At 50.3% G+C, this 21,821-nt stretch overlaps 2 protein-coding genes across 3 annotated transcripts in view; both read left to right on the forward strand.

Annotated features, from left to right (window-relative positions):
- The window catches only part of LOC144102606 (membrane metallo-endopeptidase-like 1), a 518,782-nt gene that overhangs the window by 237,186 nt on the left and 259,775 nt on the right, over nucleotides 1-21,821 (forward strand). The gene's annotated exons all lie outside the window — the stretch shown is intronic.
- LOC144100537 (uncharacterized) overlaps nucleotides 1-21,821 on the forward strand; it is a 60,241-nt gene that overhangs the window by 5,783 nt on the left and 32,637 nt on the right. For both annotated transcript variants that reach the window (XR_013307713.1, XM_077633459.1), the window contains exons 3-4: nucleotides 776-855; nucleotides 9,480-9,664. Coding sequence is in view for 1 of the 2 variants with exons in the window: in XM_077633459.1 (XP_077489585.1) it covers nucleotides 776-855; nucleotides 9,480-9,664 (265 nt within the window). In the remaining variant the exon portion in view is untranslated. The remainder of the gene's footprint in view (nucleotides 1-775; nucleotides 856-9,479; nucleotides 9,665-21,821) is intronic.

Below are 21,821 nucleotides of genomic sequence, written 5' to 3' on the forward strand. Positions count from 1 at the left end.
TATTTTCCAGCATCACTCGCTGCGGACAGAATTGATAGCGGCTGTTTTGTGTAGAACAACACACACTCATGTATTATACACTATACAGGAGGTTTATAATTTCGTCTCCATCGATGCTGGTGGGATAAGCAGCCGATTGCCAAATCCACTAATTCACCCTACGTTAAAGGACCCCAGGCGGTAGAGATTTCCGGAGACCTTCACTACGGTGTCCCTCGTAGCCTGAGTCGCTTTGGGACGTTAAACCCCATAAACTAATACACCCTCCACCCGCCACCCTTTCCATCGTCAAGTAACCGCCATTGCTGCTTCAGTGTGCGCTACCGGCTGGCCATCCCGGGGAGCGCCTACGGAGTGTGAGCGCAGTGTTCTGACTCAATGCTAGGCATTGTTCTTAAGTTCGCAGCGAAAGCGAAAAGTGGTGGACCGTCACGTCCTTCGTGACGTCACTCAAAAGACAGCATTGTTGCCTCGTGGGCTCCTGCACGATGTGGGTTCGATATGTTTCATATGTTACTAGCCTGTGCAACGTAGCTGCACTGTCGGAGCCTCTGGTATGATGTAGCTGCTGTATTTCAAGCACGTCTGTCCGTCATGTCTGTGCTTTCCTTTTTGTTACAAGAGATACGAACTACACCGCTGGGCACAGATGAATAGATGTTGGTGAAACTATATAGGTCATTTGAATCAAACCGTGGAGATTTATTACTAACGGAATGCATGCGCTTTTGTATGGTGCAGAAAAACAAAAAGTTATTTTGGTGCCCTTTTCCAGAGCTGGTGCTTTTCCTTGGATGTGGTACCTCGCCCCATTCTGCCTGGCGGTACGGCGGAGCCTTCTGCTGCAGCGCACGGGTGAGTTCAGCGGAGTACGCGATCAGGAGATCAGGTCACTGGAAGTGACCGCATATCTATAGCTGCTCGGCCTGCGTACGCGTGCGTATAGGATATTTGCTTGCTTTTCGTGCGTTCTCGCGAAACTATGATGCATGGTCTGAACACTAACACTTTCAACAGAGGTACGACTGCTAAGGGGGAAAAACTATGTGTTTCCAGCTCATTTCGGCAATTTTTTCTTGATTAGCGGCGAACGTGCATCAAGAACAAAGCATACAACGTAGTAGATCGTAAAGGCGCTATAGAAAAACAAATAAATACGTTAAAACGTTATGTACGATGCTACAAAACTAAGGTTAAGTGAAATTTAAGACGCACTCTGAAGTAGTGTAATCTCGTGATATTCTGGTAACCGTGGCGCCTTTTAAAAATCCCTCCGCCTCAACCGCTGGCACGTTTGCAGTAAAATCAGATGCTGATATTTTTGTTGCGAAAGCAGCACTGCACCAGCCAGCGAGCCATTTCGGCTCGTCGCGCACTTCAGCCGTATGCCCCATGCCGTGGCCGACAAACGACCTTGAGCCGCCGTTGCCTAGCAACACCGCAGCTGCGCTCCAACAGATGCCGCAGAGGGAGAGGAAGTGTCGCCTCGCAGGGGTTATATATACATGCGCTTCGCCTCATTGTATTGTAGTCGTCATGGAGAGCGCGAAAATGGTGCAACAACGGCAGAACGAAGCGAGGAAAAGACAACGCGTTCAAGAGACGCCAGAAGAACGCGCCGCACGACTCGAGAAGCGTCGTAACGAAGATGCGGCTAGAAAAAATCGTGCCACGTCCCGGAGTGACTCTTCAACTGCGGAAGAGACCGCCTTGAGTTCTCGAGAGCGTCGGATAGAGACACTGTGTAGACGGCGTGGCGAGGAAACGAAGCTTTAGCAATTCACCTCGGGTTAACAAGAGCTAAACCACAGCCAATTTTAACGCGACAGCGTTAAGGAGCTCGTGTCGCAGAAAAGCCAGTGTCGTCGGAGTCTTTGGCCGTGAGCGAAAAATGCCTCATCTCGGTGGACATCTGGACCGCGCCGTAAGGGAAGAGATTTTCTTTCCCTGTACGGGTGTCCAGCGAGAATTGAGACAGGCGTCATTTACTTCCCTTTAAACCAATTTTCATGCCAATTGCCTTCCCTTACGACCTGGTTCGGGTGTCCATCGAGATACGTGAGGCAGGCGTCCTTTCCTTAATTTTTCCAAGGGGCCACGCGTCGTGCCGAACGGGCGTTAGCGTTCCGTGGACGCCTTGGCAACGCTACAACACGCTGTCGCGTCTCACTCTTACAGACGAAGCTTAAGCGTCCTCCAATTTTTTTTTGTCTCACGAGAATTTTGCAACGGCGCACATAAAGAATGCGCACCGCATGATGCATTCCCAGAATCCTCTGCGCCGAGATCGTGGGGCCGAATGCCGACAGCGCAGGTTTCCGCCAACGGGAGGCGTGGAAACTGTTGGCGCCATCTGTCGTCCACAGTGTGCTTCGATGCCCGCCATCGCTTGCCCTAATAGTGTATCTGCAGCGTCCCAGATGGACGTATGGAAGAAGTCTTTATTTGCGACAAATTTTAAGTGTACTGCACCCTTACGGGTCACTGGGCGCCGTGGTCGATCCTTAGTACAGGATGCCGGCACTTGACAGCTGCCATCGTGGTTCGGCGTACAAGAAATTATTGTGCTGCCTCGTCCTGGCTGGCCAGCAAGTGCTCCCACTGCGTCACACTCGGGTGGTCTATTCGAGGCTCTATGACTGCCTTAGGGCAGGTCATGTTACATGCTCTAGTGTAGGTTTACCCTGGTACCACGGACATTCGTCAACATATTGTGTAGGGAAAATCTTGTGTTGTTTGGTAGCTTCGTGTATGTATCGGGTTGTAGTCTGCGCCAGTCTACCGCCTCCTCTTTGGATAGCCTTTTGTGTAGGGCTGGATAGCGTTTCTGCCTGCCCCTGTAATGATCGAGTATGTCTGAGCATGTGGGGGTAACAGGGTCAAAGGTGCCCGTGGTGCAGTGTTGAGTATGCTCGGTTGAAGTACCCTCGAGCTAACTCGTCTGCGGCCACGTTGCCTCTCATCCACTCATCTCTCGAAACCCATGCTATATTATGTTTAGTGTTTACGTCCCTTCTCGTCTCTTGTAGAATATGGTTGGCGATGCTGTCGATGCCGCCATTTTAGTAGTTTCTGCGTGCTTGTTTAGAGTCCGTCACTATAGTGAGGTTTTGTCCTGTTGCGTTGCCATGCGATATTGCCAGAGCAATGGCAGCCTCTTCAGCTGCCTCTGTGCTTGGGTTCTTTATCGTTGCGCTAGTTATTTCTTTCCCTCTTTCGTCTGTTACAACGGAGAACTTTGCGTTTGTATCGGTACTTATATATATAGTGATTATTTATTTAAAATAACAAAAGGAAGGTAAAAGATGTTTGCTCACCCCGGCATCTGCCATCACTAATCGGCGGCACCTGAGTTGGGGTAGCGGAAATAAAGGATAGCAGGCAGTTTGAAGAAGTGAAACGAAAGAGGTGAGGAGATAGCAGGAAAGAGATAGGGGTGAGGGCATATATACACTATTTACAAATTATAGTTCAATTGCTCAGGCTGCGCGCGTGCGCCAACAAACATAGAAACCACCGCGACACACACGCACAGCACTTGCACACAACAGCTGTTTTAAGCGTCCGAGATAGCACAAGCGGAGCGTTCAGTCACTGCATAACACTACCTGGCGCAGAACAGACGGGACGTCAGGCCCGTCTGTTCGAGAAATACACACAAGCTCACCATCGTTCGCTCGCGGGTGCGCGCACTGCCCTGCGGCCACAACAGCATCTTGAGCGAGTGTGGTAGGATTCCCAGCGCCCTGTAGGCCGCGAGCATATCACGACGAGAGTCAGCGAACGCGGTGTAGCGGAGTAGCAGATGTTTCAGTGTCTCCACTGCACCGCATCCAACACACACTTCGCTCGTCGCTAGTCCGTGGCGCACCCGTCGTTCCCCAGGCCACACGCAGCCGATGCGCGCGCGGAGTATCATTGCGCGTTGCGCCCGCGAGAGGCTGCTTCCGTGTACACTACGCTGGGATTGTTGCTGAATTCCCTGCTGAGTGCTCGGACTCTGGCTTGTCGTCTTTCGTGGCGTATATTGGGGTCCATGCGTCTGGGTATGGGTCTTGTCCGGATGTTGTTTGTCTTCATTATTAATCTATTTCTTTTCTTTTTGTGTGCTCAGGGGCAGCTCTAAATTCTCCATTAGGCGTCTTGCTGTTCTGGTTTGAGTGAGTTTGTCTAGTTGCGACCTACGTTGCGGTTCTCGTAGGCCGTCGAAGGTGTTCGATACTTCGATTGCCGTTAGCTTTTCAATTGGTGTTGACAGTGGAAGGTTGAGCGGCGTTTTGTACGCTTTGCCTAGTATTGTGTCGATTTGTAGTCTCTTGCTTGCTTAGTTCGTGGTAGGGGAGACTGTACGTTACCCTGCTCGTGACGGGACTGTCTATCTTGTCTTAGGGTGTCCTGTTCTCTCATCCCCTTCTTTTTACTGCTGACTCTTCGCACGATTCTGGAGACTTGCTCTGTTGTATTCTTAAGAGGGGCGATGGTTTCGCTACATCGTCCTGTGTTTTGCAGCCACATTCCAAGCTGAGTTCCGTTTTCTCAGACATTGTCTCGCTTCCGAGTTTCAGGGTGATTTGGAAGCCGTATTTCCGTGTACCTTTTTCAAATCTTATGCATTCTGATTTTTCTGCTGAGCCCGATAGTCCTCTGGCCCTGCGTATTGTCCACTATTGTCGATCGCTCTTTGTAGCTGCTAGGGAGCCTGTCGTTGTCCACATGGTTATGTCATCCGCATGCATTGCGTAGCTGATGTTTTTCTTTCGTCGAGCACATTCTTGAGTCCTATTATCGCTGCGTTGAATAGTAGCGGTGATATTACTGACCATTGCGGGGTGCCCTTGTTTAGAACCGTGAAGCTCTCAGATGTTGTGTTTCCGATGCCTATCGTAGACGTTCGCTACGTCAAGAAGGTTTTGACGTATCGGAAGGCTCTGTTTCTGCGGTTTATTCTAGAGAGACCTTCCGTGATGGCTGCATGTACCACGTTATCGAAGGCTCCCTTTATGTCGAGCACTACTATTGTGTTCTTCACTTCTTGGTATTTCAGTAAGGACTGCCTCCTTTAATTGTAGGAGTACATCTTTCGTGGACGGTCCCCTTCTGGAGCCAAACATGGCATCAGGGTAATATCATTTGTCCTCCATGTATTTTGGGATCCCTGCTTTGACCACTCTCTCGTATATCTTCCCTAGGCAGGTGGTCAGGGATATTGGTCTGACGTTTTTGATATGGAGTCTTTTGCCCGGCTTGGTTATCATAATTACCTCTGCATGTCTCCATTCCGCCGGCACGATTCCTTTTCCCCTGATTTCGTTTAGGAACTTGGTAAGGTCGGCGATGGCCGTGTCTCCCACGTTTTTATAGGTAGCGTTATTTATTCTGTCCTTTCCGGCTGCCGTATTCTTTTTGGCTTCCCCTATGGCTGCCCTTACGTCCTCTTGGGTGATTGACCTATCCATCTCGCGGTTGCCTTCTCCTGTGTATTCTTGGTCTTGCTTTGAGTGCGTGGTTGACCGTAGCATTTCTCCTTCAGTGCCTGTGTTAGCTGGTCTTCCGTTGCTGGGAAGGTGTCGATTAGTCGTTTCATGGGCTTGCCGCTTTCCGCTTTGGTTTTTGTTGGGTATATCGAGGCTCTTAGTGTATTCCATGTTCAGGCCATGCCTAGTCTTCCTCTGAGTGTTTCCGTAAACTGTTGCCAGTTTTGCGTGCCGATGTTGTGTGCTTGCTGTGATGCGTTCTTGGTTAGTTCAGCGATCTTCAGCTTGATGTTCCGGTTGTATTTTCGCTGCCCCCATCTCCTGATAAGGCTTCTTCGTGCTTCCCATAGGTGAAGAAGGTGGCTGTCTGCGTCTGGGTTTTGTTCTGTGCGAAGATTCCGGGCTTGCGTCATGCTCGGCCGAAACGGGCAGGTACAGTTGTTAAAATTACTACGAGAGAAAATTTAACCTTAATATGCTAGCTCAGTGCACAGTTGCACGACAAAAGAGCCAGCAGTCGAAGAGGGGGTATTTTAACGCGATAGCGTTAGAGTACCAGTTGTGGCGAAAGCCCGGGGTCCGGCGGCGTGACGACAATTCACATTGTCCAAGAGGGTCGTGACGTCACAGCCACAGGACAATATAAGAAAGAAAAGCAATTGCGCTTAAGAGAAATATTGTCCAGCAGGGACTTGGATCTTGGGTCTTAATCGCTGCGCGCAATTCCTCGACCACGGAGGAGTTAGGGTTGAGTGCGATAGAAGGTATTATGTGGGCTCAGAGTGAGGTAAGAAAATGCAGCAATGCATCTAATAAATTAATATGACCAAATAGCATCAACAATTATTATCAACAATTAGTATAGCCTTTACGCACGAGCCGCCGAAAGCCGCTTGACCTATCGCATCGACGGAACCATCAACACGGTGGAGTATACGCCGCAGCGCCAAGAGATGGCGCGCGAGATGCAGCCGGCGATTGCACTCTTAAGCGAATTAAAGGAGCTCTGAAACACCTTCCGAGGAGAGCACATAAACTCCCTAAGTCACTGTATTGTGTTTGAACACTTGATGCAAATAATGCACTTCTACACGCAGCAGAGAATCCACAATCACGCGCAAAATTTGCCGAGCACTTTCTGGCGAATTCTTCATGCACACTGCATCGCAGGGTCCTGCATATAACAGCTCAGAGATCGCTGTTGGCTGGATTCTTTTGAGACGTCAAACAGCTACCATGGCCGCGGCGAGTCAGGAAGCTCGTCTCCGGCGGTGAGGCCGGCGGAGTAGCGCCAGAGGAGAGAGAAAGGCGCGAAGGTAATGAAACTTAAATTTTGACTCGAAACTAAGCTTCCGTAAAGCACATTAAAAAAATTCCTGCCCACGGATATTCGGGAAGTGACCTCCTTTTCACACCCCAGCCCCATAAGAACCCCTTTAAGTGCCCCTAGAATTTTTTTTTTTAGAGCGAGATCACTGCTCCTCGGGATACGACTTCCGATTTCAATGGGGCTGAGACAATGGCTTTCAGTGTATCTCAAGATCAAACCGAACTTGACTGCATGCTGGTATGACCATGTGATCATATGACTATTACCATTGGTTACCTCACCTTGACATTGACATTTGGTTTGGGACCGTAGGCACCAAATCGACAATGACCTTCAGTGCCTCACAAGGTCAGCTGCATGGAGGTATGATCATGTGATCATATGGCTATGGCGATTGCGCACCTCACCTTGACCTTGACATTGGATTTGAGACAAAAGGTACCAAATCGACAATGACCTTCAATGCATCCCAAGTTCAAACCGAACTTATCTCCGTGCTAGTATGGCCCTAGCTATGGTCGTGTGGCAGCATTATCATTTGACTCTGACCATTGGGTACCTGACCTTTCCCTTTGACCTCGGCCCTTGATTTGTCCTGAGCCAGTGGAGATCATGCTTAACATAATTCGGTCGCATAACCAGGTTAAAGCCACGTTGAACCCAGCCATTTTTTAAATGTTTCCACCGTCCAGTTGCTTGCCACTATACACCAGTGGTATGTGTGGCCCCCGTGATGGTGGCCTCGATCTCTTGACTCACAGGCTGTCATGCGGTGAAGCGAACCCAACAGGACGAGCAGTGGCCGCACCTGGCGTGTTTAGCTCGTTCGCTGCAGTATTCGTTGCGAGAACAAACTGCTAATTTTAATGAGCGATCAGTCCATTTATAATGTACTGGTAATAGTGTTATACATATTATGAAAGATATATAGTGGCTATAGTTCCAGGTAACCCTCCGCTGCGGCTGCGATGCAAACACAGAGGAAGGAAAGAATTTAGGAGAGGCCGTCACGTCACAATTTCGGAAGCCGGACCTGAGGGTCCCCCTCGACAGCTGACCGTCGTCTGAACGCGCTTGCGCATGCGCAGCAGACAATGTCGCGACGCACCGATTCGCCGCAGCTGACAGATGCGCCGATGACGCAGACGATGCCGCTACGCCGTGGGCCAAAGACTATAAGTAGCCCCAGCGAAAACACTTATGCCTTTCCTCGTTTAGAAAGCTATATTTCTTGAGGCATAAACTTAGAAATTTTTCTCCCAACGTAAAACTATTGACATGTAACGCATACATCAGGCCAAACCTCGAATATGCTTCGATAGTATGGGATCCATTCACTAAGCATACATTCGACTTTAAAGTATTCGCTTTTTCCTTGCACCATATCCGATCGAAATCATGCTATTGCGTGGTTTAGTTTAGCAGCATTTGTCAGTCTTTGCTTATGCATATTTCTTTTGAGTGTGTTCTGCATATTTTTGAACTAGGGTTATCAATACATGCCTGTCCTGCTTAGACCCTGGCACGGGTCTGCAGTAAGTACTAATTAAAAAAAATAATTTTTTATATATCGAATTATGGGTGTATCAATCTATTTCGCGATTGTTTTGAATTTCCATACATCTGGGTTCTATAGAAGGTGATACGTTTGGCTTATCGTGGCCGATGGCCTACCCGATCTCAAGTAATCTAGGTACGGGTGCATCTGGGGCAGTCGAGGCTGAGTTACGTGAACCATATTATTTCTCGGCTGATATCTGTTCCTCAGCACACTCAATAGTAAAACAATTTTTGGTATTTTTTTTCGAATTTCCTGCACCCTGATAAGCATCGTCGCCAACATGCGCCTTGCACTGTTGAGTGCTCTGCATTGCCGTCTCTTTAGTCGACTTGCAACATCTCCCTGTGATTGGGCTAACAGGTGGCCGTACCAAAAAATACAATAGGCATGCGGGTAACATTTTACTTCTTGCCGACTACATTAGAATGTCCGCTAAGCTGTGACTGGCAGCCGGTAGTTATACGTTTTTCTTCAGCATCTACATCGTTTTGGCGAAGAGATAAAAGGCTAAGAAAGCGAGAGGAAGTGTAGCGCTTAGCAAAGGTACCGCCTTCTGGTGCCCAAATAGGGAGGTAATTCGGGCTTTTCCGCCTCTCCAAGACTGTCTGTGATATCACTTGCGTTGACTCAGGCAGTCATTATAACAGTCAAAGTAGAGCCTGTCGTTTAGTGATTTTGACTGTTCTGCCTTCGCCGCTGGCTGCCATTTTTGAGCGTAGCATTCTCTATTCCGTGGTTACACCACGACAGTCGGGATGCAGAGTATAAAGGACACAACGCAGCTCCGTATGTTGTGTTGTGTCCTTTACTCTCTGTGCTGCCCATCGCGCTGTAACCATAGAATAGGAAAACCAACGGACAGTCTTTCTTGCGGAGACCACTCGGAGTTGGAGCCGCCACTATGAGAGGAGTAGATGCGACACCACGTGGGAGAGGAAAGACAGTAAAATATTCAAAGTTATAGAGCGTGTTCTTAATTGCCCTGTAACAGTGGGGCCTGTAGTAAGTTTGCCTGTATGGTGTAAACAGAGAACCCCGGCTGTGGCATTTCAGGGAATACTCTTGTATGTAGTGTCATTACCGCGGCTGACTGCTATTCTGTGTCGTACTGCAGGCGACAGCTCCGGTCTCCCGTCAGGCTCAGGCATTGCTCGATGCCGACGGCAATGGAGGGGGCCTCGAGCAGCAGGACAGCCAGCTCCTAGCTGTCATGCCTTCGTCACGTGGGTGTGAGCTGCGACGCCGAAGCACCTCTCAACCGCTCCGCCCTACTCCGCAGGGGAGAGGTGGTTGTCGCAGGTGAGGAAGACTGGTACCAGAGTTGCGCTGGTTATTGGCACAAGCCCTTCGATGACGTCGTAGTTAGGTAACAGGCAAAATAAATTACAAGCGCTTAACCGCATGTACGACCACTGATATTAAAAAAATGGTTTTGTTTATGGGAGTTTAACGTCCCAGGCTACTCAGGCTATGATGGACGCCGTAGTGAAGGGCTCCGGAAACTTCGACCGGATGGGGTTCTTTAACGTGCACTAACATCGCACAGTAAACGGACCTCTAGAATTTCGCTCCCTTTAAGTGCGACCGCCACGGCCGGGATCGAACCCGCGTCTTTCGGGCTGCAAATGGTGGGTTTAACGACCTGAAGCGGCACAGTTTGGACAGTGATGGAGGCCATAGTGGAGGGCACACGCGCATTTTTGCATGTGGCCTTCATCGCAATGAGGCCGTCGCTGCCACGATTCGATCCCGCGACCTTGGGAGCAGTAGCCGACAGCCAAAGCCACTGACCCATCGCAGCAAGTTCAGTGATACGCCCTTGCTGCTTCATGAAATGATTAACGCAGTGACATCATGCTTGACGGCACGACGATTGTTGTCATGTTATGGGAAACTTTACGAGTCGCTTTTTGCCTGAAGAATTGTTTGGACACGCACAGGGGCCCCTTGCTGCACAGCGCGTGTGCGGGCAGCTTCCAGAGTGCGTTTGTCCTCTACTGGATCCTTCGCTGCATACGTGCAGTGCTCCGAGCATGAGCCTCGGTTGCATCCATTGTCTTCCCGCAACGCGACTGGTGTGTCCTGTAGCCACTGACAGTTTTTAGCATCACTGAAGCGATCGGAAGTACGCAGGAGAAGGCGCACCGCTGCTAACATTAACAAAAATGGTCTATAGACTGTTTATGCTCTTTTTAATTCCCTTCCTATAGATATTGTCACGTAGTGGTGACGGCAGTCAAAGCAGCGATGAAGATGGACAAAATGGTTTTGTAAAAGAAAACTGTTTATTGGGCTCACTTGCACCCAAAATGGACTGAATCACTCGGCGGCAGCGAAGCGACAAGCGTGCTCGGCGGTCGTCGAACAGAATGGCCGCCGCTGGCGGCCGTTCTCAATTTAAAGCTGATAGCGAACTTTCGAGATAAAGCGTGCAAAGTTACTAGAACATTCCGAAAGAACGTAGAATCGGCTTTGCCTGGCTGCGATCAATCGAGATAAATCAGGTCGCGTCTTGCGCCGCGAACAAAGCGATAAAGTGGTGAGGCGGCAGATTTGAAAAACGAACAAACATTGCAAATATTCGCGGCATTACTCCCCTCTCAAAGAAGCATCGACCCGATGCATTAAAACAAATAATGCGACTAGTAAGAGAAAAAAAAACTGGTCTTCTGAAAATAGAGCATGGAAATGCAGCGGCCTTTAGCGCGCATAATACGCCTTCAGACGGACTACATGGAGAACTTCTGGTCGTACGCGGCGTCGCTGGGATGCAGTCATTGCGTCAGGGATGACTTCATAATCCAGTTCACCTAGCCGTCGAGGAACCTTGTACGGGCCGAAATAGTGGCGCAAAAGCTTTTCACTCAATCCACGGCGGCGAATCGGCGTCCACACCCAGACTTGGTCTCCTGGCTTGTATTCCGCATTGCGTCTTCGTAGGTTGTAGCGTCTGGCGTCGGACCGCTGCTGATCTTTGATCCGTAATCGGGCAAGCCTTCGAGCTTGTTCTGCGCGTTGAAGGTAGTCGGCAACGTCGACGTTCTCTTTTTCTGTAACGTTGGGCAGTATGGCGTCTAGCGTGGTCGTGGCCTCCCTGGCATGGACGAGCCTTAAAGGCGTCATCTAGGTGGTCTCCTGCACTGCGGTGTTGTAGGCGAAGACGACGTAAGGCAGGATGACGTCCCAGGTTTTGTGTTCGGCATCGACATACATGTCGAGCATATCGGCGATGGTTTTGTTCAGGCGCTCGGTCAGTGCGTTGGTCTGCGGAAGGTATGCAGTTGTCCTCCGGTGGCTGGTTTGGCTTTTACGCAGGATGGCTTGCGTTAGTTGATGAGCACATCGGGGGCGCCGTGTCGAAGATGAATGCATTCCACGAAAAATTTGGCGACTTCTGCTGCTTTTCCGTTCGGTAGGGCTTTCGCCTTGGCGTAGAGGGTCAGGTAGTCGGTCGCTATGATGATCTACTTATTTCCAGATGTTGACGTTGGAAAAGGGCCAAGCAAGTCCATGCCGATCTGCTGAAAGGGCTTTGAGGGAGGTTCAATGGGGTTCAGAAATCCTGCTGGTCGTGTGGGAGAGGTCTTTCGTCGCTGACAATCTCGGCAGGATTTCACATAGTGTGCGACATCGGCAGACAGTCGGGGCCAGTAATACCTGTCATGAATGCGGCGGAGCATGCGAGTAAACACGAGATGTCCAGTTGTCGGCTCGTCGTGTGAAGCCTGTAGCACTGCTTCGCGGAGACAAGCAGGTACAACAAGGAGGTAGGCTGCTTTTCTCGCTGCAAAGTTCTTCACGAGGACCTCATTCTGCACACAGATTGCAGACAGTCCTCGCTTGAATGAGGTGGGGGGGGGGGTGAAGAAACCTTGCCTTCCAGGTACTTGATGAGGCGTTTTAGGTCTGGGTCGGAGCGTTGCTGCTGGGCAAAAGAGCTGGGGCTGATGGGTCCCAGGAAGGCGTCCTCATCGTCGTCCGGCGGCGGTGTATCTACAGGGGCTCGTGAGAGGCAATCGGCGTCAGAGTGCTTGCGTCCGGACTTGTAAACGACGGTGACGTCAAACTCCTGGAGACGCAGACTCCATCGAGCGAGTCGGCCAGAGGGGTCCTTCAAAATGGCAAGCCAGCACCGCGCGTGGTGGTCGCTGGCCACCTTGAACGGTCGTCATAGAGGTAGGGGCGGAATTTTGACGTAGCCTAGATAATGGCAAGGCAGTCCTTCTCAGTTGTAGAATAGTTAGCCTCGGCCTTGGAAAGGGAGCGGCTAGCGTATGCGATGACCTTCTCCAGCCCGTCACTTTTTTGAACGAGGACGGCACCTAGGCCCACGTTGCTTGCGTCGGTAAGAACTTCAGTATCGGCGTTTTCATCAAAATGCGCGAGGATCGGTGGGGACTGTAAACGACGCTGAAGTTCCTTGAAGGCTTCTGCTTGCGGCGCTTCCTATTTAAACGGCACGTCTGCCTTCATCAGTTGGGTCAGGGGCTCGGCGATGCGCGAAGTTTTTCACAAATCGTCGGTAATATGCGCACAGTCCGAGAAATCTGCGCACTGCTTTCTTATCTGCCGGCGGTGGAAACTTCAATAGCAGCTGTTTTCCGCGTGTCTGGTCGTACTCCCTCCTTGCTAACGATGTGGCCCAGAAACAGCAGCTCTTCGTAGGCAAAGTGGCATTTCTCTGCTTTCAAGGTTAGGCCAGACGACTTGATTGCGTCTAGTACTGTTAGATGTCATTTGAGGTGCTGTTCAATGTTCGAAGCGAAGACAACGACGTCATCTAAATATCCCAGACAAATTTGACACTTCAGGCCTGCCAGCACTGTATCCATTACTCGTTGAAACGTCGCTGGTGCGGAACAGATACCAATTGGCATCACCCTGAACTCAAACAGCCCATCCGGAGTGATGAATGCTGTCTTCTCGCGATCTCTTTCGTCGACCTCAAATTGCCAGTAGCCGCTCTTGAGGTCCATCGATGAGAAATATTTGGCGTTGCAGAGGCGGTCCAGTGTGTCGTCGATGCGGGGGAGGGGTTAGACGTCCTTCTTTGTTATGTTGTTCAAGCGGCGGTAATCCACACAGAATCGAAGTGCGCCGTCTTTCTTTCTCATTAGAACAACCGGTGTCTCCCATGGCTGTTTGAAGGCTGGATGACGTCGTCGCGAAGCATTTCTTCGACTTGGCCTCGGATGGCTTGCCGTTCTCGCGGCTACACACGGTAGGGGCTTTGACGGAGAGGTCGGACGTGTTGGTCCGTTATAATGCGATGCTTGGCAATTGGCGTCTGTCGCACCTTCGGCGATGTCGAAAAACACCCACTGTAGCTTTGAAGCAGATTGCAGATCTGGTCTCGTCTGTTCCAGTGCAGGACTGGGTTGATGTTGAAAGTGGGCGAGTTCTCTTGGTCAGGCGAATATTCTGCGGAGGTGTCGGAGAGGGCGAAGGAGTCTCGTACGTAGGATATTTCGTCGAAGAAAGCAGTCATCGTTCCTCTGTTAATATGTCGGTATTCTTCGCTGAAGTTAGTCAGAAGTACTTCGGCCTGGCCATTGAGGAAATGTGCGATGCCTCTTGCGATGCTGATTCCTCGGTATGGAAGTAACTGCATGTTCCCCTCGATGACGTCTTCAGCGTTAATGGCTTACGTGGCGCCTACGGTCAGTATAACGCTTGATCGGGGTGGGACGCTCACTTCTTCCTCCAGGACACTCAGGGCAACGTGATTTTCCCCAGTTTTCATCGAAGCGATGGCTTCGTCCGTCGAAAGCGTGATCGGCTTGGATCGCAGGTAGATGATCGCCTGATGCTCATTAAGGAAATTCATACCCAAGATCACTTCGCGGGAGCATTGCGGTCCACAACAAAGGTCGCAGGATAGGTATGTCCTTTGACAGTCAATCGCGCTGTGCATCGTCCAGATGGCGTAATGAGGTGGCCCCCTGCGTTGCGAATTTGTGGGTTGTTGTGACTTTTCTCAAGCCGTTGTGACTTTTCTCTGCTGCGTAGCGAATGTTCCATTCATAACCGTGTAATCGGCTCCTGTGTCAAATAGAGCGGTAACTTTCCGGCCGTCGATAGTCACTTCAAAGTCGGAGGTCCTGGCTCTTGCATTGCATGTCGCTCTCGGTGTCGGGTCACGGCTTCGTCGCGTATGTTAGTCGCGGGAGTGGCGTGTGGTCGAAGCTTTTCTGGGTGGTGTCGTCGTTTTGAAGGCAGTTTGCGTCGTGGTCTGGGTTTTCATTGTGTGCGTCGGTGCAGCGAGTGTCGGTTCTTGATGCGGCGTCGCGGGTGCAGCGTCTTCATGAGGCGTGATCGGCGGAGGATCTTCGGCGTTTCGCTCGTGAGCAACCTCACCTCCAGAGGTTGCTACTTTTAGTTTCCCCTACGGGGGCTGGGAGACCTTCCTCGTACCGCGGCTGCGTATATAGCTGCGACGTGGCAATGCAAAGCGCGAGGTTGACAGCGATGGTGAGCGCGAAAAGCGGTTCGGCGTGTACTCCTCTCGACGCAGGTAATCGTCGATTTCCTGCGGACGTTGCCCGAAGCATGGTCGTGGGGCGTTAATGGCAAATCCTCGTCGGTACGGGCAGTGACGTAGAATATGGCCGGCCTCACCGCAATGGAAGCACAACGACCAGTGGTCGGAAGTCCTCCAGGCGTCGCATTTCCTGGGGCTTGAGCGTCGGTCATAGGCCGGGCAGGCGGGGGCTGGGAGGCGGCGTTGTGGAACGATTGGCTCATCTCGGGAAGGACGTGGGGGTTGTCGCTGGGGCTGAGCAGTACTTACTGCAGCGGCGTAGGTCATGGCCTGGGGTTCTGTGGCCGTCGGGGTGCCAAGTGCCTGGTGCACTTCTTCCCGTACCACATCCATCAGAGTCGGTGCTTGTGGCTGTGGGGAGGATGGCAGTAATCGGCGTAGCTCCTCTCGGACGGTTTCGCGGATAACTTCCCGCAAGCTGTCGCTGGTGGTGGCCGCCGTGTCCGAACGGATTGCACAGGCAGAGGAAGGGCGATTGTACTGCCGAGCTCCGACGTCGAGGGTCTTCTCAATCGTGCAGGCTTCTTGCATGAATTTCTCGACTGTTTTTGGCGGCTGGCGGACGAGGCTGCCAAAGAGTTGTTCTTTTACGCCGCGCATTAAAAACTGAACTTTCCTTTCCTCGGTCATCTCGGGGTGAGCGCGGCGAAATAGCCGTTTCATCTCCTCGACGTAACCGCGGACGGGCTCATTCGGAAGCTGGATCGTAGACTCGAGGAGTCGTTCGGCTCTTTCTTTCCTCACGACACCGGTGAATACCTTCAATAGTTCTCTCTTGAATAGCTCCCATGTCGTAAGGAACGACTCGTAGTTTTCGTACCACGTGCGTGCGGAGCCATCCAATGAGAAAAACACGTGTCCAATTTTTGCCGCATCATCCCATTTGTTGAATGACGCCACGCGCTAAAATTGGTCCAACCATTCTTCAGGGTCTTCGCCTAGGGATCCACTGAAAGTTGGCGGCACCTGCGGATGCTGCAGTATGATTGGTGTCGACAACTTCGGCGTGGTTGCGGTGCTCGTAGCAGCGTATTTTCGCTGTCTGGTGCGCTCCGGCAGTTTCCCAAACTCAGGCTCCTCTCCCTGGAGATGTCGGCTGGCTCGCTGAGCTGCTGGCTCGTCCTCTGGTGCGAAGCGCTGAGGGCTGGCTGCACGACTTGAAGGGGGCGTCCGGAACATGGAAGGCTACCCAGCACCTCCAGCAGATGTCACGTAGTGGTGACGGTAGTCGAAGCAGCGATTAAGACGGACAAAATGGTCTTCTAAAAGAAAACTGTTTATTGGGCTGACTTGCACCCAAAATGGGCTGAATAACTCGGCGGCGGCGAAGCGACAAGCGTGCTCGGTGGTCGTCGAACAGAACGGCCGCCGCTGTCGGCCGTGCTCAATTTAAAGCTGATAGTGAACTTTCGAAATAAAGCGTGCAAAATTACTTGAACATTCCGGAACAACGTAGAATCAGCTCTGCCTGGCTGCGATCAATCGAGATAAATCTTGTCGCGTCTTGCGTCGCAAACAAAGCGATAAAGTGGTGTGGCGGCAGATTTGAAAAACGAACAAACACTGCAAATATTCGCGGCAATATTTCCTTTTGTACTTTCAGAGCCTGTAGACAAAATGTGCTCAAAATTGTATGGCCACAAATCTATAGATTAACTATAGACTGTTTATGTGATTTGCATTGCCTATAGACGGCAGAAATTTTTGTAAGGGTTAATTGCGGCTCCATCGAATCATGCCACCAAAGGTGAGCGAGAGCCTCCTCTCAGGAATACCTCTGTCCGCACGCAACTCTTTCACCCGAGTGTCGCCACGTGCATTCTCTTCGCCGCCTTCACCGGCTCCGCCTTCCTTCCTTCCTTCCTTCCTTCCTTCCTTCCTTCCTTCCTTCCTTCCTTCCTTCCTTCCTTCCTTCCTTCCTTCCTTCCTTCCTTCCTTCCTTCCTTCCTTCCTTCCTTCCTTCCTTCCTTCCTTCCTTCCTTCCTTCCTTCCCCCCCCCCTCTCTCTCTCTCTATTTCTGCCCCTTCCCGTACGGAACGGGGAATTGTGAGAAAATACCAGTGAAATACCGGGTGTGACTGCGGAAGTGCATTTGAACTCAATGCGCAAGCGCTTGCTGACAGATTACTGCACCTTTCCTCTCTAAATATCATATACGGATAGCCTCCTTAAAATAGCATGGATTCTATTGAGGGCGTCTTTTTCATTCTGCCTCTATTCTTTGTCTTTTTTTCCCCAAGATATACTGGACAACTTAGAGAACGTATCTCCTAAGTAGAACGTTCTTGCGGTCTAGTTGATTTGAATTAAAGGTAGAATTGCGCGAATAAGGCCGGAGAAGACAAAAATGAAAGCGTTTTCGTTTCTATGTTTCTGGCCGTGTAGTATTCGCGACGTTCTTCGTTTTGATACCTCCTATCTACGCGGCCATGTGCGAAATATACGGTGTGTACATCTATATATATATATATATATCAGTGTAGGCTGATCAATACATTCGTGAGCTCTGTTATCTAGACTAGCTTGGGCCTATATTATCCAGGAGAAGGTGGATCCGCAGATGCATGATGCATAATCCACCGTTCAGCAGCTCGACATTGTCCGCGCACACGTGTTGTCGAGAAAATATGGCGCACGTTCCCAAAAGTGCATGTCTCCAAAGAAGGAATAAGAAGAAATAGCCCTCTCTGTCGTACCTGTCACGTTTGATGGCATCCAACTGGGACATTTTTTCCACTTCTCAAATGGGAACGTTTTATCCGCAGATGTTTTTTTCCGGAACCCAGGCACTGCCGTATGGGCAACGTGCCCAGGTGGCGCGTCAGTCACTTCGGCCGCGATAAGCGCGAGACAACAATCTAGACGATTAGAGGCGCGTATTTGATAAGCTTATTTGTCTAGATGCTCTTGACATAGCGCAGTCAGCTGACGTTTGATACATGTGGCTGCATAAGAGCGTCGTAGACAATGGTAGCTCATGCCTTCAAGCACAGGCATATGCGGCGTAGGAAAGCACTCGGACACCACTTGCTACGTTCTGTTGCTTGCATGGTCCTTTCGCTAGCCGGTATGTTACAGCGCTGTGACTAACACGGCAAACTTCATTGCAGGTTTCGTATTGCTTCTTAGCATTTAAGCTGTCATTTGTAGATTTTCGCAGCCGCCAGCACGTGACGTGATAGCTGGATTGTGAAAGGCGACCAGGTTTGCAAGGCTGTAACCGCGCGCGACTGTTTCGAAGACGTTCGAGATTGTCGTAGGTGATTTCTTTTCTGTTCTTTTCTGTGTTTTCTGTGTTTTCTTGTTTGTGATATGCCCCTCCTGCTTGGGCCAAAGTATTGGCCTGCAGTATTACTAAATAAAATTTCATTGCTTCATCTCGTAAGCCATTCGTCACCTTTAAATTGGGCGCAGCCCGTGACTAGCGAAAATTCTGTTTCGTCGTGATCGCCGAGTACACTTGGTACTTCCGCCGTCGCCAAACGGTTTGTGTTTGGGGTCGAGAGATCGGCCGGTCAAGCAGTCGTCTTTGGCGCAAGCCTGGTCGTCTTCCTTCTCGACTGCCTGGCTTCACCACTACGTGACAGTATTTGAACACCTTAGACTGCTGAAATGGAAAATTTTAATATTGCTGCGCTATTTGTTGCCTTTTGACTGTAATACTTCACATGGTGGCCAACACAGAGATTTATTGTGTACTCAAAGTCTAAGGAAGCAGTGCGTAACGGACGGAGAGCTGCAATAACATTGCCAACCAAATGTTGAAAATTTGCTAATCAGAGCTATAATTTAAAACCAAAAAGTCAGAAGGTTGCTGACATATTGTTAAGTACTCATGTTTTCACGCAGGTTGTTAAAAATGCGAGGCATTTGAAACGCTTAGCTAGGCGCACTCTAACTACCCTGTGTAGAAACTGTGGATAAAGGCTGTGTGTGCGACAGCAGCTGTCGCCAAGCAGTTTGAGTTTCCACCTCGTATGAAGGAAAGGGGGGGATGCGATGGTCGATGCCCAGTGCCCGTGGGTACCAACCACCTGCTTCCAATGGGTAAAAGCTTTCGTCTGGCCTGGTGGTCTGCATATGTGGGGTGGGGGTGTAATAGGTCTCCGACCCCAGAGTGCACCCACAGTATCTTGTGACATTGTGCACTTTGGTCAAAGCTCTCCTTGAGCCATATTGCGTGAATATTCGTACTGTTTTTTATTCTTGAAAGCTGCCAACACGCGAATTTATCTTTTTGTTTGCAATCCAAGCCGCGAACAGATTTATATCGATTGATCGCATCCAGGTGGAGCTGACTATCGATTGTTCCAGAATGTCGCAGTAACTTTCGACGCCCTGTCTCGACAGTTCGCTACCAGCTTTAAACTGAGCGCGTCCGAGGGCGGCGGGCATTCTGTTCGACGACCGCCTAGCACGCTTGTGGCTTTCGCCGCCGGCGAGTGATTGAGTCCCTTGTGGGCTCTTACGAATCGGGTAGCGGCATCCCCCGATGACAACCAGTTGTCCTGGGGAGCCGGCTAACTCGAACCCGGGCTCCATTGCGTAGCGTTTCCGAGCCTTTGGGCTGAGGAAAGGTGGAACCTGATGTTTGGGAAAACGAGAACAAGGGGGCTTAATGCCTGTTTGACGAAGCTTATTTACATATGAACAAAAGAGCAAACAGTCAAAAATTAAGAGTTCATGTGTCGAACGACTGCATGAGCCATGTCGCCCAGGCCCAGAGTGTCTTTTCTCACTCGACACGCTCCTTAAATCCCCTAAGGTTCCGCCCCTTCATCAGGCGGTGGCCAATCCAGCATGAGGCACATTTCTCCAAGATCGGAAAAGTTGCACAGTACGTAGCAAGCGGAGTCACTCGTTGCAGAGGCGACCGATGAGAATGGGCCAGGAGAAATCGCAAGTCCGCTGCTATTTCCTACTGCGGTGCAACAGTTATGCAAGCTGCAACTCGAGAATCGAAAACACCCGTGTTCCCTGCGACGCCGCGGGCCTCAACTGCGGCGAGCTCTCTGCGGTCGGATACAGTTAATTACTTGACGTGCCGTCCTTTTATTCCCCCGTTGTCTGTCCGAAGTCGGTTGCTGGCCGTGGCGTCCTTCTTGCTGGGAACCAGTCAGAGGGAAAGGTCATCCCCACCGAGTCATGCATGAGACGATTCCGCCACTGGGCCGCCACCTGGGTTGTGACAGGGCGCAGTGCAGCCCCCTGTACTGTGTACTTTCAGAATCAGTTTTCCTGTTTCCTGACTACTGCCTGCACTGCCGTCACCAATACGTGACAATATAAATTAATCTTCATCACCAACGTTGTGCGTGCAGGTGCTGCAAAAGTCAGAGCTGCAGCGTTGTCAGCTGGAGCACCAGCTGATCAGAGAGATTGAAATCCACGCTCAGGTGAGGTAAGTTCGCTCGGTTTACAAACCGCATTGGTACGAATGGGCTATCAGTGTATGTACCTCCTAACACAATGAGTCGTGCTACATTCTAGCTTGGATGATTATCCTGCTCCTTGTGTACTTTAAGGCCATTAGCTATTAAGGCGAAGAATACCGGTCAACATGTAGCAGTCAGGGCTGTCAACATTCCTAGTTCGGTGGACACCTCAACCGCGCCATGAGAGAAGTAAGGAAGTAGGGAATGACAGAAGGAAGAGAGAGAGCGGTACCGTATTGGAGAGCTTCGAATAAATTTCAACCTCGTGGGGTTATTTAAAGGTCAACCTGTGTTATTTTAACATTTTGAGTCGATAACAACATCGCATTCTTAAGAGTCCCTCCTATCCGGGAAAAACCGCTATTGAAAATACAGAGTAGAAGAAATTTAAAACTGCAAAAACCGCGGAAATCTTAACTGGGTTTATACCAAACAGACCTCACATTAGACGAACCTGTGCCGTCATGAATACTGTCGCAAATTTTTCATGTGCGCTTTGATTGGCTATACTGGTGCTTGTAAGCGACAGCTGAGGTTATTATTTGTCTGAAACGAATAGAAACAAGCTGGATATTTTGTACTTAAGGAAGGGCAGGGCTAATATCGACTGGGACTCAGACGCACACTCTGCGGCATTTCACCTCGCTGCTTTAGGTGAACGTACGAAGTCAATACACAGGATGGGTGCTTGTGTCTCGACCTATGCCATGACTGGTAGCATCGCAACACGCCTCTGGGACCAGCTCAATATTGCTTCCTCTGGTCGCTAGAATATGGTCACTTCACTGCCAGGGAGCACTGACGTTTCTCTGCCAGCCCCGCAGTCTCCATGCGCGGTTCAAGCTCGCGTCAGTCGCATGGACGAACAACATCGCGGAAGAAGCTCGGGAGAAGGACGACGCTTGTAAGCGATCGGCCAGGCTCGCAAGAGGCGCAGCGGAGAAAGGGCCGCTCCGACCCTTGGCGTGCTCTATTTACAAGCATGAGACAGTCAATTACGTGAACCTCTTATAATTCGCGACAAACGGTCCAGCTTCACTTTAAGACACCAGTGCCGTCGCTTTTATCAGCGTCAATGATGCTGCCTATTTTCAGGTTTGTAGTGTTTTCACTAATGACTCAGGAAAACAGCCAACCTGAGGAAGATAGGCAAGCGTAATAATTTTGTTGGCACCCTTTCTTTCGCGAAAAAAGGAAAGGAGACCGTGAACAAGGCCTTGTTTCGATACCTCGTGTCCTTGTCTCTGCTTAATGGTTTTTAAGTGACCGTTCCTGTTCCGTGGTTTCCTATGTCTGCTCGGCACGGAGTGCCTGTTTTTGAATGCTTTTTAACATTGACGAATTTCAAAAATACTCTAGTTGTTAGCAGTTTGATCATAGTGTAAATTGTGTTTAGGATTATTTAAATCTAGATTTAGAAGACATATTTTCCCAACACTATTATGCGTACCTTCCAGTGCAAACCTAAGACCACTCAAGA

The sequence above is a fragment of the Amblyomma americanum genome, chromosome 8 (assembly GCF_052857255.1).
Source record: "Amblyomma americanum isolate KBUSLIRL-KWMA chromosome 8, ASM5285725v1, whole genome shotgun sequence".
Taxonomy (NCBI): Eukaryota; Metazoa; Arthropoda; class Arachnida; order Ixodida; family Ixodidae; genus Amblyomma; species Amblyomma americanum.